Here is an 18,423-nt window from a genome sequence, read left to right on the forward strand (position 1 = left end):
TTTATCCACCGATCTGTGCTTTTTCGGCATCAATTTATGGTGAAAATTTCTTAATTTATGGAAAAGACAACATTCAGGTTCCTGGTGAAACAATTATAAAGGACTATAATGCAGTAAGGCTCTCAGGCATTCTGGATTGAGCCACAATATTTATTCTCCTGGATTTTTCTAAACTTTCTGCACATTCAAAACATATCACATGTTTAGTTTTTTTAGGAATCATGACGCAGCACCAGTGTTAGCTATTTATGACACTTTACATTGGTAATGAAATGAAAGGGGTGGGCTATCAGCAGCTAGCTAACGTTAGCTAGTTGGCTATATTGTAACTTAAAGCAAAAGTTAGAAACCAGATCATTTTGGCATTAATCCTTAGACACTTGACACAATCAATCATCAATATTAGCATGCTATTTAGCCACATATATTGGCCTATTTACAGCCCTCAGAAAACTGACAGCTCTTCTTATATGCAAGTTAATCAATTCATGGCTTGAAATCCTGAGCTGTGGAACTTACAGCACACATTCCTAGCTGTAAGCCACATACGTTTCCTAACAGTTGGGAGCGTATGCAACGTGCGGATATGACACTGGCTCCATGAAGATTTTTTTTTTTTTCAGAATTGATTCAAATCGGCCGAATTGATTCGCAGGCCAGATCAAAACGTGCCGCAGGCCTTGAGTTTGACACATGTGACTTATATTGTGCACGCTTCATAACACAGGTCTCTCACTCACCCACTCTGCATGACATTCGCAAATAAACTTTTCTGAGATCCCACAACCTGATATCCAATCAGAAGAGAGAACGCTACAAACGGGTACGTCTCTCTGCTGGTGCATGTGCAGAGAGCGACAGAGGGGTGAATGTTTATGCGCCTACAATGGCGGATCAGGTAAACATCCTTCCTAATGTCTGTATTGATGGTTTGTATCTTGTTTTATCGCACTTACAGATCTGAGATGATGCTAAATAACTCGCTGCTCGAAGACCGCAGTGCATTAATGTGGTGACGTAGGAACGAGGGAGGGGACGGCTAACTGCAGTCACTGACAGGAAGTTAGCCAAAAGAACCTTTTCGCTCACAGCACCTTTAATGTATTTGGACTAAGAGCATGTTGCATTAGTGGCTTTTAGGGCAGGGATTCTTTCAAATCACCCACATTTTCAAAGATGTTTTGAGATTACTTTACGCGTGTGTGTGTGCTTTGCCTGAAGAAGGGTTCAAATAGTTTTACTCTGAAAATCCATATGTAAATGGGAAGTTACTGGTTGGTGTAATGATTCCTCCTCTTCATAATGGCCATGACGAGATTCCTGCCAAACACGTAAACACCTGTTCACACACTGACTCAAAGTACCCTTGTTTCTCACAATCCTGAAATGTTGCAGGTGTGTTTAGTGAAATATACTCAGCTCCTTTCGAGTAGTGGATCATTGAGATGGACATGATTGGTTCTCTCCAGAACATTTACATAAAGAGAATACATTTGTATGAAGTTGTCCCTTTCTCCGCTTCCTCCGGTTGGCAATTTTTTGATTCTCGAGTTGCTGTCGACGGCGCCAGGATGTTATTTTCAGATTAATTTCAAAATGAATGGCATCCTGTCATGTCCCCGCTGTTTTAGTGTGTGAACAGATCCCAGACAAGAAGGTCAAAGTGTGTGCTCTGTGCAAACAAATGCTTCTTCTTCTTAGATCAGCTAGGGAGGCTATCGTGGAGTGCATTAGCTAATGTAAGAAGGTTAGTAGTGTTATTCATGTTGTACATAATTTCCTTTTTTGTTAATGTGCCTTCATTGTAGTGAAAGATTAGGAGGGAACTTTGTTCCAAAAAATACTTGGATACCCCCCAACGAAGACCAACAAACTTTTATTTAAAAATAAATTGAATTCTATCCTTTAAACATATATACTTGGTAGGGTTTGTCAGTTGTGTTTAGTTAATACAAGATGTCGACTTGGCCCCGCCTACCCCCACTCTGGATCATTTCTGCAGCGCTCAGGGGAAATCCACTGGAGGAAAGACACTTTCCAGTTTCATTGAGAGTAATTACACCTTGGCACGACACCAGCTAGCTAACTAAGCTGGGGATGAAAAAAGTTCTCTATGCTGGAGATTAGTCTGGAGTGATGCCTCACAAAACCTGGGCTGTTGGGTGGAGCCAGCAGATATTATAGCAGATATATCAGTAGGTTGTAGATGCCAGAAAGGGATTTATTGAGATTTTTCGGCCCACCAGCTGCGCACGGTAAATCATTGTCTCACTTTATGCGCAGGTCAACCATCCTTTGCGGTTTAAAATCGAACCACATTTTGATTGATGCACCAGAGCTCGAAGGCCAGAAGTCTCTGCAGTAGCCATATTGCTGCAGAGTGAGGGCTTCTGGTTACTAATATTATCTAGAGATACATATCAGTGTCAGCCAGTGAGCTTACGAAAGCTTACCCATTCTTAGTAAACTGCTTACAAGAAAATGTCATGGGAGGGCCACACAGTACGAAACCATCGCTAAAGACCGGGAGCCGGAGCTGGTTGGAATGGTCAAATCTGTAACGGAGGTTGCTGTTTGTGGTGTTTTGGGGCACTTTAGTGTGCTTTACAGCCCTGCCGTGATGCAGAGTTTGCTTGTTTTCAGCAGCTTACTCTGTGGACTCCCACCAAAAGCATCAAATACACCTGTGAAGGCTGAGGTCGCTGCTATCCCACTGCTATCTACAGCCGAGGCACCAGACACACTTCGTCATGAGCGTACATTGAAAAATTAATGACTGCCATGAGCCATTGATGCCCGAGAAGCTTTTGGTGTGAGCCCACACAAAAGGTTAGCTCTCATTGGCTAGCTGCCTAACTGATATATTGTATATATAAAGTATGTTAAACAGCTATGTCATAGTCATATTCAGGGCTTAACCCCCCACACTGTTGAGGGTTTACCACCACTATACCCCCCAACCCTGACCAACCCACACTGCTTAAAGGTTGCCGCCCAGAAACGTCCCAATGAGGCAAACCAAAACAAAGCACAATACAGCCCAGGGGATAAAAACACCACCACACATTCTAGTGAGGCACAAGTTATCATTGAGAGTAATTATTTCGTATGACTCTATATTTTTTAGGAAAATTCTACCAACGATCCATATACAGACTTTTTGAGAGTGTAGAAATAAGTTGTGCTCTAGTTTCAACAGCCACTTAAAATGTCTGCTCACCAAACTGCATCCATTCAGAGAGAAGCTAAACCTTAATTCCATTCTCATGACAATTTATTTTAAAGAAAAATTCAAGCCTTGTTGTCAGTTGTAGCGGTGGTGTTAACTTTCACCGTTGAGAATGTGCCACGGTCCAGTGGAGCAGAAGTGGAATTTCCAAGTCGGCAATTATTGAACAACAGGGTGCAAAAGAAGTACTTGAGCTGGAAAGGAGGTACGAGTGCGGGGGGAGTGGGCGGAAAGTCATGCCAGGGTGCAAAGTTAAGAGACAACTAATAAAGCACTGACTCAGAGCCAAATACATTTTTTATGTCTCTGTTTACTTCATTCTAAAAGAAACAGACAGGGGTACTTTAATGAGATGATACACAACATGGAGGAGGTAATTATTAGAGAAAGGAATGGCATGGTAAATAAATGCAGGCATCAGAAGGGGCTTTTGAACACTCAGCAAGCTGGAGTTCCTTAGTACGGGAGACAGCACACAGTACAGTACATCCTATAGAGTCTACAAGACAATGACTCGTCGTTCAAACTAAATCATATTGGCACTTGACAAAACAAATTAACTGGGTATATCCTCAATCCAGGCTACTGGGAAACATGCCCATGCACAGCTTCTCACAAACAGTTGCATAAGGCACTATGCTGAAGATCTATGGTATGTATGTCTTTGTTGTTTCGTAAGTGGTACTGTTGAGTAGCTTCAAATTCACATTCAGAAATCCAACAATAGAAAATAGGCATACAGAACTATGGACATGCATCCCCCAGATGGGATGGGAGACTATAAAGAATTCAAGAAGTCAATAACATACATGTGCACAACCATGTGTTATAAGGCACTGTAGTAAAACATCATACATGTAGTAAAAAATAAAAGAATATAGTAGGTGGTATATACACCCGGGCATTTGAACATGTTATAGAAAACATACCCTGAATGACTGCTCTCTCCCAAAGTCAACAAAACAGACCAGCAATTATATCATCTTTGTCAATCCCCCCAAAAACAACAGGTTCACAAAACATCCCCAAACTATTTATTTTTGCTTCAGTCAGCAACGATTCTAATTCATGTTGTTGCAATACGCTTGAAAGGTTGCTGCTCATAAATTCTTTCTCTAATGGTGTCTGCTTGTCTGTTTTGAAGTCTTCGGTGAGAGGGTTTTGTCTGTTGACAGACATCTAAACCATGGTAAGGACTGAAGACTCTCCCAAACTACAAGTACTGCTCCCTTTTCTCTGGTGGGGTACTTTTAACATTTGGTCTGCAATTCAAAAGGGAAAAAAAGACACGTTTCAGTCAAAGTACAGTCACAGCGAACAAAATAAGCCAAAATAAACACATTTACAAAAACTAAAACTAAAACACCCAGAAGTCATAGGATATAAGTGAAATAATAAATCAGCGCAACAAAAACCACAAAGGGGTTTCAACACATTATTAACTTTTCGTCCAAAAGTGGGAAAGAAATGGGTGGGGGGAGGTGTAGTAGAGTGTTGAAGACAACACATTTCTTAAATAGAAGGTCTGGTCACATATCCTTTAAGAGTCCATATTTACAGACAAGGCTCAGAAGGTCAGGGGGTTGGGTGTGGGGAGGGAGGAAAGGGGGGGGGGGGGGCGGTAGACAATTCATATTGGTACACATTAAAAATGATAAGGTGCAGCCGTAACACTGAGGAAAGGGTAATATTCTACCACAAATTTAGGGTCTAAGAGGTGACAGGAAGAAAAAGGGGAAGACAGTGGTTGGAAAAGTCGGATAGTCCTCGATAAAGAGGCAGGGGCTGATCAGTCACGGAAACTACTTTCACTCAACAACTCTGCCCTGAATTAGAGGAGAGAAGAAGACAGTCGGAGAAGAACAGGATTAGAGGACAGGAGGGGACATAAGAGAAACATCAAGACCTGTCAGACTCTCAGTGATGAAGCATTGCAAAGAACAGTGCACTTGGTTTTAAAGACGTTTGCAAAGAAAGTGTGAAAAGTCAATGAGAATAAGCATGGGGTGATGCTACATGTCAACCAACCAGTAATCTATGATTTGAAGAGATTACGTATTTTAAATGAATATTAGTAATGATTAATACATTAAGTCAGATTTAGGAATAGTTCAAGATCTGGGGAAATACCATAATTTCTTGAGAGTTGGGTGAGAAAATTTATACAACTTTTAGGTATTTGTGATAACTATAAAGCCATAGATAGTACTGCTCATTTGTTTGTTCCCTTTACACAGGGCTAGGCTAGCTGTTCCCCAATGCTTCTAGTCAGGATACGATGCTAAGCTAACCGTCTCCTGGCTTCCATCATGTTATATACTGTATGAGAGCGGCATCTGTCTTCTCATCTATCTCCCAACAATAAATGAGAGTATTTTCCAAAATTCAAATTAGAACTTTAAATCCTAAACTTATTTTCTTTGGACATAGCTTTACACGTAGTTTTTTCAGACTTGTTGTTGAACAATCCCTATAGCACAGCTGCTACTGACAGACCAGAAACGCCTGACAAAGGAATTACTTATAGACCTACAAACCCCCGCCCCAAATTTGAGAATAACAGAGCACTCCACAAACAAAGTGTTACCAAGAAGAGGGGCAGTAGGACCAGGACATTGGGGGACTGGGAGAAATTCTAAGAAAAGTTAATGGCTTTATTATCTGGAACAGTGATGGACTAGTTCTTTCAGAAACACAAATGAGGGCCAGGAGATGTGGGAGCGTCAAGGGGCGAACTCAAGAGCCAATTTAACCTGCCGTTGAGTTTTACAGGCTCTAATGTGGGACCGATTTTACAAATATCTTTTGTAATTCCTCCTCATGTAATTGTCAGTGGTTTGCAAAAGAACCTGACCAACGTTTTGCTGCAGTGAAGTTAAATTGTATTTCTCCAACTCTGTTTCAAGCATCATGTTAGCTAATAGTCTATAAAGAAATGTCAAATACGGCACTAGTATCTTATGATGATTATACTTCAGTAAGAACTATATGAAACAGCTAAGACCATAGACATTGGTTTGTTATACAAGAGATTATGAGTGAATGAGTCTGGAATTATGCCGTTAGTTGATGGAGTGAGTTGATATGTGTCTATGAGAACCTCCACTTTCTTAGAGTTGAGTAAAATGGTGCAAGGATCATAAACAACATTGGTACTCAGTACAAAGTAAGTTGACACCTTTTATCCAGTGTTTCAACTCCACTGTGCAGCTCTCATCAAGTGATTGTTGTGTGAACCAGGGCTAGGCAGATATTGTATGGACTATTCCAATGTTAGGAAAGTGGGTCTTGAACTATTGATCTCAGTATTCTTACAATTCTGGCTACGGACCTGGTTCTTCAAATTTTATCTAAGCTACATTTTGGTAATGGGCACCTGGCCCTTCAAATCAAGATGTTCAAAATCATTTGAGCAATGTACATTGAGCCACAGTACAACTAATTGTAAACACTCTCTGTTTTCCTTCTGCTGTGTTTTGATGCTGAACTGGAAACATCAGAGTCCTCTAGGTTCAGGTTTCTTACAATAATTTAGGGCTTTCCCTCTTCACAACATCACTGCACCAGAGGAGTGTGAATACACAGAGCAATATCAAGTGAAACCAAAGGTGCAGCTCCAACCAGGAAGCATAGGACATGCTTATACAAGGCATTTATAGCTCCATGTCCATTTTCTCTGTGTATACGTGTATGCTGTGATACACATCATATATTGCCTTTCCATTCAGTTTAAATGTAGATTTCCCTACCAAGTGTGTCACTCTTAGATAATGGATGACTAAGAGTGAGTAGCTGTGATTATGTTGTCAGATTTAAGCAGGTGCACTGATGAAAAGTAGATTGAATAATGACATTAAAGCACATGCAACGTTTCCATTCACAGTTCAAGGTAATCATAATATAAGAAAGCTGGATGATGGACATGAACTATGCAGGTTGGCTGCTCACAAATAAATGTATTATGTCTGTAGCTTTTATGGCCACAAAAATACATCCTACTGTTGGATTACTGTATATACAGTATGTGTGTTATATTGTTTGCCAGTGTCTGCATGTGTATGCCAGTCTGAATACTGCATGATCACATGAAAGACTTTTTGTTTTGTGTCATTTGAGCTGGTAAAGTGTGTCCAATGCTTCTCTGTTTGGGAGGCTGCTGGAACGGGTGGGGTTTAGACGTACTCCCTGGCTGTGGAAGGCTGTGATTGGCGATAGTATTGCTGCCCTCGCATGTCGTCTTTGGAGCAGGAGCAGCACAACAAGGAGCCACCCAGGACCGTCAGACTGGCCGCCGCCCAGCCCACAAACAGGGCCGAGCCAAACTCATACCTTTGCAAGAGGGAGAGAGGACAAGGTAAAAACGATAGCTATACGTATGGCTAAGACTGTTCATCTTTTTACTAAAATGGATGCAATGAACATTATCTTACATACGCCTACAGGTATTTTGGCCTGATCATTAAAAGATTATACTGCTTTTCAGCTGGCTAGCTGTACAGTTATCGCCAATGATTTAAACTCAGCGAGTAAAACTTGACTTGTTTTCTGCTATTATTAGTACATGTTAGTAGCTAAAACCATCTATGTTTATTAGCCATAATCACGAACTATTAGCAGCTAGCTAAAGTTACTATGTTCATTAATTATTGGACTTGTTGGAATGTTTTTTGCCAAAATTAAGCAATGTTAGCAGCTAAAGCTAGCCATCATTATAATTAAAAATGGTCAAAGCTTTCTAAGTGTATTAGGCTGTTGTTCCTGTCCTTTATGTTGTTCCTGTCCTTTAAACTACCCTGGTCTACCTTACATGCACAATGTCTAAAATGAACCAGACGTTTTTTAATCTGTCCTTTGTTTAATGTGTCATTTGTCAATGGATTATATTGGCATTAAGAGTCAATCTAATAATGTTTTCTATTGCTCATTTTTGACACAGTATTTTAGAATCTAGAATTTGGACACACAGAGCACAGTTAGAGTAAACAGAGATTAACCCAATTGACTATGTTGTGTTAGTCCCCTGACAAAACCAACAATGTATATATTAATGGTTTTTTAATTATTTAAAAGGCATAGCAACATTCGCCCAAATTGCTATGATTACTAATAATGAAAGGTAGAATTCAAATGGCACACATTTAACAATGCTCATTTGCTTGACCACCCAAAAGTCTTAGCTTTAATCTGAAATGTTTCTGACAGCATTTGAGGAGCAATAATATTCTGTTCTAAGGTGAAAGACTACGAGTTGAACGGTTACATAACAAATCTCTGTATAAGTCACACCCACTAATATTAATGAGGGTCCCAGATGTTCAGCAATAGAGCTCTGCAGCTTTTACATACCTGGCGTTGGGTGGTGTATTGGGGTTGAAGAACTGATAGGACACCTGAGTGGCATACCAGGAGACAGCCACCAGTGTACATAGACCTTTGGAGGGAGGAAAGGTTAAGAAGAGTATATCAAATCTCTGCATCAATCTAGCATCGAAGCACTTACTCTAAGTACAACAACATAACAGAGAATTGTAGAATCCTTGCTTGGTTAATTTTTCTCCCCAGAGTCCTGCGGCTTATGTCTGAGGTCAGCAGATAATGCTCCTAAAATGACCACTTCCTGTTTACAGCAGGGACTCTAATTACCGAGAGAACCCCCAGTGAGAGATGTAGGCTACAAAAATGCCAAAACACTCTAGCTAAATGAACTGGTTGCAGAATATATTACAATATGCGTTTGGTTGCAAACTAAACTGAGCATCAGCAGAGAGAACAGAGTAGAAATCACACCTGCGAGCAGAAAGAGAGCTCCTCCGGTCACAGCTATGCGAGTTTTGGTTGGCGGGTTGTTGTCTCCAACCTTTGTGCACTTCATGCCCACCACGCTGACGATGATGCCGATGAAGCCCATCAGCACTGACACGATCATAAGGGCCCGACATGTCTGGATGTGGACTAGATAAAGAGAGGAAAATGAGGAGGAAAGGATTGCAGAGGGTAGCACAGGATGGTGAATGATATTGATAAAGTAGAATATATGAAATAAAGGTGGGTAGAAAGGGAAAGGGGGGGGGGGAATTGGTGAAAGATTAGAAAAAAACTTTAAGTCCATAACCTGCAATAATGATAACACACACATTTCTGGTAGGGCGGCCCACTGAAAGTCAATGATTCGACTCAGTTGGAACCCCCACAGTCGATTCTTCCAGTCGAGCCGTAACCCGTCAGATATTATTTATTTGTTTCGTCAGTCAATGTGCATCACAATAAAACAGGTTAAAAGCAAAACACTGATGAAATCATGCCAGGCCAGTAGGTGGCAATAATGTGTCATCTCAAACACCATAGAAAAAAAGTTTTGAGCAGTGCGGACTCATAAGTTTTTGCGCAATGTATTGATACTCCTCTGCTAAGCGTAGTAATGCTGTAGTTAAAATAGTTTGCCTTGGAAACAATTAAGCCCCCTGTCTGGACCACAAGCGTCTCGTTTTTACTTGCAATTCAGGAACACTCTCATATTGATCTATGCAGCTGTCACAGCATGGCGAGGTTTGTGCCTCTGCCAAGTCTCAAACCTCTGCTTCACCTGTATACACAGGCACAATGGAGTTTTCAAAGATCTCCACCCTGGATTTATAACACTTTTTCATTAAACCGTTTTCATGCAGACAGAAGGCAATATATCTTACTCTAATGGACTTTTCTGATTGTCAAACAGAATCGTGAATAGTTGAATCTCTGAGTTGGGACAGCCATAATTTCAAGTGATAATTATAAGATAATCGTTTGATGACCACACCATGCAGGATGGATGGGAGATCAGATGCATTCACGACAGATAGCTCATTTGGAAGAGTCCACCACTGTCCTACTTTTCAGCAGAATAATTCCAGCGTTTTTATTTCCTGAAGTGACTTCTTTTGTAAAGCTCTGGGACCCTAAATGATCTTACAAATTGTCTCCCCATCATTCCACTGTGGTTTAGCCTTTTCAAAAAGCTTACATGCTGCCCACAAAGGCCTTCGAACACACATAACTTAGTGGGAGGAACGTCATTACACATATTTACACACACACACACACACACGCATGCACACACAAAAACACACACACACACACACACACACAGACATATACTTTATAAATCCCCAATATTTGCACACACGCGATGACTGTAGGTGGAATAGACACAGATGAAACACACAACTCTCTGACACAAAGCTGCCTGTAGGAGGGCCTGCTTTCCATGTTTCACACAGTGGGATTAGTGTGCCTCTGTCACAAAGCAAGATTGTTTTCATGGGGCTGTCGCCACAGCGATCAGACACTACTGCCTCAAACACAGCCGCTTACATACGTGTAAAAGCCAAAGCAACGCTGAGTGTTTAATGTTACTTTCAAAATACTGATGCAGTGGCTCTTATCAGCAACAAGTAAAAGGATTGTTGAAATCCCAGCAGCGGAACCTGCAAAGTTCAACATCCATCCGTCCAACAATATATCTGACAAAGCTGACACATTTGGTAATTAAATTCAACATAACAGCTATTGATACAAGTTTAGCAACCAAAGTCACAAACACTAGTCTATAAGAGTCAGCATTGTTAATGCATCCCAAGATAAAAGGCGAAAATCAAATGACATCAAAGCCACAGACACACGTTGGCTGAATAAAATAAATTAATTGTTTGTTTGGAATTTTACATATAGGTTAGCTTTTGTCCAAGCCCAATAGTCTTCAATGAGTTGTCAAACAGCACTTTCCAAGGTCTAGGATTAACTTTTACACTCAATTAGAATATTATTATTAGACAGAGAAAATAACTAAATATTAACTAACTTGAATTAAAGCCTTGAGATAGGAGAAGTCAAACAACTTTTTTTGAGGTCAACAATTACATTTCACACTCAACTAGAACCGAATAGTTCGCACAGTTATTAAAGCTATGGGGGAAAATTACTGTTTAAGATTTAACTTTCATTACTCAACTATGGAATATAATGGATGAGTCTTTCTTGAGCTTTCATCCACATATTACTGTCTTCAAAGACACACAAACAGGTGAGTAAGTTCAGTTGAGTTTTTTTGATTTTTTGTTTTTAAGGTTGAGAATTACATTTAACTCTTTACTTTAATAGTTTGATACAACATCTTAAATCAAGGAACATTTAGCAGCTTTTTGTCCAACTACAGTTTCCAAGCTCACCAATAAAATTAATGAAAATAAAATTGAATTAGCAAGAGTTTAGCTTTTTCCAAAGCTTTCACTTACACATGCTTTTCAAAACTTTAGTAGAGATTGTTGTGTCAAATTACTCTTTTAAAAGTCAAGAATACATTGTAATACTAAACTAGAAAAGTTGAAAGAATGTGACTATATGTGTATGAAATTTAAATTTTTTCAAAGACAGCTTTTGAGCACCAGCTTGAAGGGGAACCTGAAGTCATCGTTTGTCATTGTGACATAAATACATACACCATCATTCATGGTGCAGCAGTGAAGTAGCATTTCAAACACTGATCTGAAGAGACTTATGATGTGGGGAGGAGGATGGAGCAATCTTTGAAGTCTGATTTATAGTTCCAGAGCTTCTTTTGATGGAGTATCTGAATGGTCTGCAACAGAGAAGGGTTTGATTTTTCTTTTCTTTCATCTACTCAGGGCAATTCTTCCTTTCTTCTCAGGGTGAGTGGGGGTTCAGGACTATATGCTCAATGACACCACTCTCACCAGTTTCAGTTGGTGACAAACAGAAGGGGTTTGGAGGGTGGTCTGGGGTGACAGAGAGGCTAGAGCTGGGATGGGAGGAGGTAGGGGTAGGCTGGCTCACCCTACTAAGCCCTCTCTTTCTAGTGCCAAGGTTGGCAGTGCCAGCCACAAGCGTTCAATAACTGTGTGTGCTTGCTGGTGTGTGTATGTGGGCACTGTAAGGTCCCATTGTGAGGTCACTTGTGACTCTGTCCTACGTAATATCTGTTTGCCCACTCACTACCTAGCCATAAAATGAAACTCATAATTGCCAACTACCGTCCTTTTCCAATCCACTTTAACTTCAAACTCACAGCACAAACACAGTAATGTGATGTTTTTTTTATTGTACTAGCACATTTAACTTGGAGACAATTACATTTTCCTTGAGCAAATTCCCCTTACTTCACTTTGAGGGTGTTAACCCAAATATCATAAATGGTAAAGACACAACTCTTAAAGCTAATTAAGACTTGAATAGATGATGTCATTGCTCACCATGGGATACTCTCACACAATATGTTTGCTGTTGTGAAACTATTATCTAGTCATCATGACTGAACCTGATCAACAACCCATCACATATACTTGTTTTCTATGCTTTTACGCAAAACCAAATACATTTTGCCCTTTGCATGAAAGTTCAGATACAAGGTACTCATGTAATATGGCGGAAGAGATTGGCATAGGCGATGTGTCTTTAGTATCACGCTCAGATGTTTCTGGTTCTGAAGAGCTGTCCTTTCAGCACCACCATGTGCACTCTCCTGACAATAATTGCCTACTTTCTTAACCATGTATTCTCCTGATCATCAGTTCCCATCTGAGCAAAATAGTCAGGAAAGCTGTGGCAGATTCCAACTGTTTCCACTACGGTTGCTTGGCCGCATCAGTAGAGCACAACACAGTCTGGTGAACAATTATACCCACCATCACATGCTGCTCCTGCTGCGAATGAAGCCAGGGAGAAAAGTTCCTCTGAACTCAAATCAGTGTTATGGTAGGATCAAACCAACGCCAGAGGGCTGTTTAATCAAGATTCAGACCTGCAGTGCCTTCCCTGACCCCCGTACACATGATTGGATGCTGATCTGCTCCATTGCTCCTGAATGAACCTATGATTGATCAAGAATGCTTGGTCACGACTTTTCACTTCAGTGTTCATTCAGACGAACATGGAGTTAACTCTTTGGAAGGGGTTTTTCTTCAGTGTTTGTCTTCAGTCCGAATCTGTACTCCCCGGGGTCTTTTTAATGGACAAATGGAACAATGTGAGTGTGTGGGGACGACAGAGCGCATTCTGGGAATATCTCTGGTGTTTAGCTCAACACTGCCCTTTTCTTCTACTAACAGTCCCTTATTCATCAACAAGGACAATACGCTGTTCTTATTGCTGCAATGAACCAAAGGAGATGGGAGATCAGCTCGGCCACCCGCCACACAGAACGCCACAGGAAAATGTTTTGATATGATGGCTCACCCAATACACCAAAATGTTTGTGAAGTGTGTTGTTTATTGCTGGGAGGCAAGTGTGCCCACAGCAGGACTTGCAATGACGGTGATGAAGAACCATCAAGAAAAACAGACCAACTGAAAGTCGCCAGTTGTTCTGTGAGAAGTACTTCTGACGGAGCCCACCCTCTGTAGCCTTTCATTAGAATCTCTAATGATTTAAGCAGACAGTAGATGGACTGATTCCTATAATCTGTGTTCCATTAATTATGAGCCACTAGGTCCTACTCACAGATTGGAGATGACAGCAGCCTCATATTCTGAGCTAATTTATGTCCGAACCCCACATTCCTGACCCCTTCCCACTCCTTGCATATTTCCACATGGAGTTTTATATAACGTCATTAAAGATTCAAATAGCAAACATTTTTAAATGAGATCTGCAGCGTCTGAATTAAATGCGTCCCAGAGGGCCAGAGCTTGGGGTCTTGTTTTCCTTCTGTTTTTGCTGCAGATTAGTACGTTTGGCCTAACGAATTGGCAAGCTAAAATAAGTGTTGTGATGTGTAATACAACACCATATATATTGCTTGGGGTAACTCGGGAAGGCAAAGGTTTTCACTGGATATTTCTATTGTCATCCTAGCTGATGAAAAGTCACCCAGAACTGCCTTATCAAAAATAGTTGAAGATGATTAAATGAGAGCAGCCAAGTATGAAAGCGATTTGAAAATATAGTGTGGAGTATAGAGACAGTACAGTGTGATTTAAAGGATTAGAGAAGGTGACGCTTTACAAGCACCTACTTGAATTCTAACTGCTATTTCATCATCTGAAAAAGTCTCCAATGAATATCACTTGATAAAATACACAGTGCCACATGGACATTTTCAAACCCCAGCCCCAAGGTTTTTACATAAAATGTGCCAAACATGATAATCATAAAAAATGATTCATTCACAATATGTCTATATGAGTGTAGGTAGTGTTTTTCAAAATAGTTGGTAGAATGACATTAGTACACAGTTTAGGAGTTAGGAGATCAGAGCCACTACCAAGTTAATCAGGTTTTGCCCAAATTCAAACGTCATACTCACTGTCCAGCGAGAGCATGGAGTCAAAGATCTTGCACTGAACCTGCCCTGTACTCTGCGAGGCACAGCTCATCCACAGCCCCTCGTAGAGACCCACGGCTGTGATGATGGCATCGCCGGCATACGACGATTGCTTCCACTGGGGCAAGGCCACGGTGGAGATGATGCCGATCCAGCCACCTAACGCCAGGAAATAACCCAACAACTGGAGACCTGAATTGGCCATCCTTCACTTCAGCTATCTGTGTATGTCTGCTCTTGCTCTTCTACTCCCTGCTTCACTCACAGTTGCCCTTTCTCAGAGCAGTCTTTGTGGGGCACACGTGTAGCAATCCTCTTACTTTCTGTCAGTTTTTCTCTTCACTTTCTGGTCCCCCTGAGCATCTCCTGCTTCTCTGCTTTAACTGTCATTTGTAGAACTCTCCTTTGTTTCTCCTCGTCTCTAACTCTTCCTTTCTCTCTTTTGCTCTCCACGTCCTGGGATGTTTTGTTTGTTTTGTCCGTCAGCTGAAACTATGAGTTGATGTCCTCGCCTCAGGGTTGTCTTGACTGATTATTTGGTCTCTGAGGGACTCAATGTGGAAGAAATACTTTCTGGTGGGTCAGTGGTTCAGTTCAACAAGCATCGTCGCTGGGCTGCCTCACTCTCTGCATGTCTTCCTTTCAATTCTCACTCTCTCTCTCTCCTTGTTGCTGCCACTGCGTGCTTACTTCCCCCCACTACAATCTTTCCATCTGCTCCAGGCTCAAGTGGCTCGATGAGGGGTAGCAGGGAAAAAAAGCAAAAAGGGAAAAAAAATGTGAACACAAAAAGTCCTTAACGGGCTGACCTCGGAGGGATGGGGTAAAAAAGGCCGGCCTGTGATTGGATTCCACTGTGTTGCAGGAACGCCTACTGGTAGGGAAGAGGGCCGGGCTGGTTGGGAAAACAAGCACTGTTTCAAACCAAGAGGGATAGAAAAAGAAAAAGATGTAACAAACACCATAGGTAAATTCATATTGACTCAAGTTCATGAGAAAAAGTAAGATACTTTAGCAAAAATAATTCCTATCCGATTTACGACATTCTCTCTCTCTCTATCTATCTATCTGTATCTTAATCATTCAGTCAAACCCTTCCATGTAACTTCAACACGCTGTTCCACCAAGTGCTGGATGCATTGATCTTTTAAAAGTTTTCTGCCCCCTGACTGGAGATGTGGAGGAGGTGGTGGTAAAGTGCAACAAACACACGTAAATCAGCATCTAAACAATGCCTGGCTGAAAGGGACGTGTCACATCCAGACAGGCTCCCTGGAAATTATGGGCCCACCGAGGCAAGCCTCCCCATCGTCATGGCAACTCCCTGTCGGCTGAAGAGGGAGAAAGGGAGCGAGAGAGAGAGGGAGTTCACCCGACTGTACATCCTCACGAGCTGTAAATGCAGACACACTCCACTCTTTTGTGTCTGCGGAGAGTGCAGAAACCCTGTTTTTCCCCCAGTTGTGAGTCCAATCGGCTCTGCTTCAACTCCATTCCACTTAAATTACCTTCAATTCTCTAACTCGATCATTCTATTCGGCCAATTAGACTGTCGAAACACACTCTGTCTCAGAGACAGCTGTTTTCTCACATCTCTAAGAGACATGTCTCACCCCCGCCTTGCACACACACACACACACACACGCACACACACACACACACACACACACACACACACATACACAGACATACACACACATACATACATATGTGTGTGTACATACATATAGCCTGTCTATACAACCATATGCTTGCATATGCTCTTAAGGTTGTTTTAAACAGACTGGAAGTCAGCCTTTGAAAAAAGTCTGTTGTGGTTTAATTAGCAGCCATTTGTGGATGTCCTCGCATGATTTCTTGTGTCCTCTGTTTACCCCCTTGTTTATTATCTTACCAATCCTACCAATTCACCCTTGAACTTGAACCTTGATCTACCATTACATCAAAAAACACTAAAACATGTGAACATGCATGTGACCTCACTGATCCGGCAGCAAGCACATCTCTGAAAGCCCCTCATTACACACATACACAATTTTGCACACATAGCCATACATGGAGGTCTACCCCATGGTTCAAACCAACCCTGTTTTGTTCTAAGCCTTTCATCCGCACTGTGCTTATAGGTTTGAATATTCAGGGTGTGTGTGTGTGTGCGTATGTAACGGTGTGTAACAGGGTGCGTTCCGGCTGGTGTTGTCTAATGAGGAGCTTGACATATAGGGGTGAGTTCTGGTCAGAGCACAGAGGTCAGCCGAGCCGGAGGGACAAGAAGAGATGAAAGAAAGTGCTCGGGTCCAGTGCAGTGGGTGGAGCGGTGGGGGCTTTTCTAGTTTGAATCATAACAACACACTGTCATTGGTGGTGTTATGGCGGTACAAGTTGTCCAAGTAAAAAAAGCCTGTGTCAAATGCAGACATATCTTTGTGTGACAAAATATGTGACATGGAACACAGTGAGTTAATGAACAATGAAAAAGAGGACTGCTTCAACAGCCTTAAAAGCAGAGGTTGAACATCAAGGTCTTAAGTTTAGTTATAAAGGTAGCCACAGTTTGGGCTGATCTTAAGTCTTCAGGAAGAATAATTTCCGTAAGGGCAGCATAAAAGCTGAAAGCAGCTTCCCCATGTTTTGTTCTAGTCCCAGAAACAGTTAGTAGTCCGGCTCCAGATGACCTGAGATGTAAAGTAGTATGATAACTGATTGTGACAACAATATTTGCTCTGTGACTGTGAAATTTGAGGACTGGTCAGATTTCTTGGTCAGAACTTTAGCAGCAGCGTTTTGAATGAGCAGACGCTTTCTAATTTATACTAATAGTATAATGATAATGATGTGCTTGTTGAGGCTGTGAAGTGTTAGTTGTTGAGGAAGTGCAGAAGGTTGAGGGCAAGGTTGGCGAGTGTGTGGAGGTGGCAGAGGTTTGTGGGGGCCTTCAAGGTGTAGGGGCTGTTCAGTGCTTGTTTAGGACCAGATGGCAGGAGAATGGCGTCTGTTGCCCCTCGTCTGTTTGCAGTGTTAGCGAGGGGCTGGGAGGAATGCTAAACTTTTCTTTTGCTTCTCTCAGTGAGTGGAGAATCAGAGGACTTTGTGTAACAGTGGATTAAGTCCCACATTCCCTTTTTAATCTCTCTATAGTCACCCTCAGCTGTTCACCCTGAGGCCTCTGCTGCTCTACCTCCCACTGTTGATGTTGGACTCACATACAGTAGGCACACACACTGTGAACAATGAAACCAGCATCAAAACCCATCGCTCAAGTGGATTTCTCACAGATTGTGATTGACGGTGATTTGACGACACACTGTTGTCAAATCATCCATCCTCACTGTCATGATAGTGTGCTGGTATTCCAGGATTTAGGGTACGACTTTTAACCTCTCATTTTGAATCTAGACATCAAATGTGAGCTTCACAAATCATTTATTGCCCAGAAAACTCCATCAGGACCGCCACTGATTTCCAACATCCCTGGCAAACAAGAATTCAGCTAAATGTGTTGCAAAGACACGATAAATTAAAGGTTTTTATCAGCTGGGCTGAACTTCATAAATAGGCTTTATGATCATCAGAAAATCTTGAAGCAAAATTACAGATATTCAGACAGGTTGGTTTCCTTTGGTGTTGGCTAATGCCATGCGCATTTCATGTCATCTAACAATTAACACTAACACAATTAAGAGTGTATAGTCCTGCTAAAATATCTTTGAGGCTTCCCAGTGGTGCTTTCAGCTAAATACTAATGGCAAAGTGCTAACAAGCTTATCACCAAAGTGATTACAACTTCTCCTAAGGGTGAAATGAAGGAGATGGATAATAGAAAACGTAGCCCTTATGGTGGCTCTATATGAAAAAGTCAATAGTTGTGATCTATTCATT

At 41.4% G+C, this 18,423-nt stretch overlaps 1 protein-coding gene across 1 annotated transcript; it reads right to left on the reverse strand.

Annotated features, from left to right (window-relative positions):
• Positions 1–3,530: 3,530 nt before the first annotated feature.
• Positions 3,531–15,248, reverse strand: cldn19 (claudin 19). Its single transcript, XM_080025379.1, has 5 exons — positions 14,527–15,248; positions 9,017–9,181; positions 8,576–8,660; positions 7,412–7,558; positions 3,531–4,491 (listed from the first exon to the last, which is right to left on the reverse strand). The coding sequence occupies exons 1-5, from the start codon at positions 14,747–14,749 to the stop codon at positions 4,443–4,445; spliced, it is 669 nt and encodes a 222-aa protein (XP_079881505.1). The 5' UTR covers positions 14,750–15,248; the 3' UTR covers positions 3,531–4,442.
• Between the last annotated feature and the right edge of the window lie 3,175 nt (positions 15,249–18,423).

Source organism: Ammodytes marinus, assembly GCF_949987685.1.
Source record: "Ammodytes marinus genome assembly, chromosome: 4".
In the NCBI taxonomy this organism is placed as follows: Eukaryota; Metazoa; Chordata; class Actinopteri; order Uranoscopiformes; family Ammodytidae; genus Ammodytes; species Ammodytes marinus.

Excerpts from the sequence above, each read along its gene's own strand:
- cldn19 (XM_080025379.1), bottom strand. The coding sequence starts at position 14,749 with ATGGCCAATTCAGGTCTCCAGTTGTTGGGTTATTTCCTGGCGTTAGGT. Across the intron at positions 8,661-9,016 it reads AGCTCTCTTTCTGCTCGCAG|GTCTATGTACACTGGTGGCT; the intron begins GTGTGATTTCTA and ends CTCCCTCCAAAG. Across the intron at positions 7,559-8,575 it reads AATACACCACCCAACGCCAG|GTATGAGTTTGGCTCGGCCC; the intron begins GTATGTAAAAGC and ends CCTCTTGCAAAG.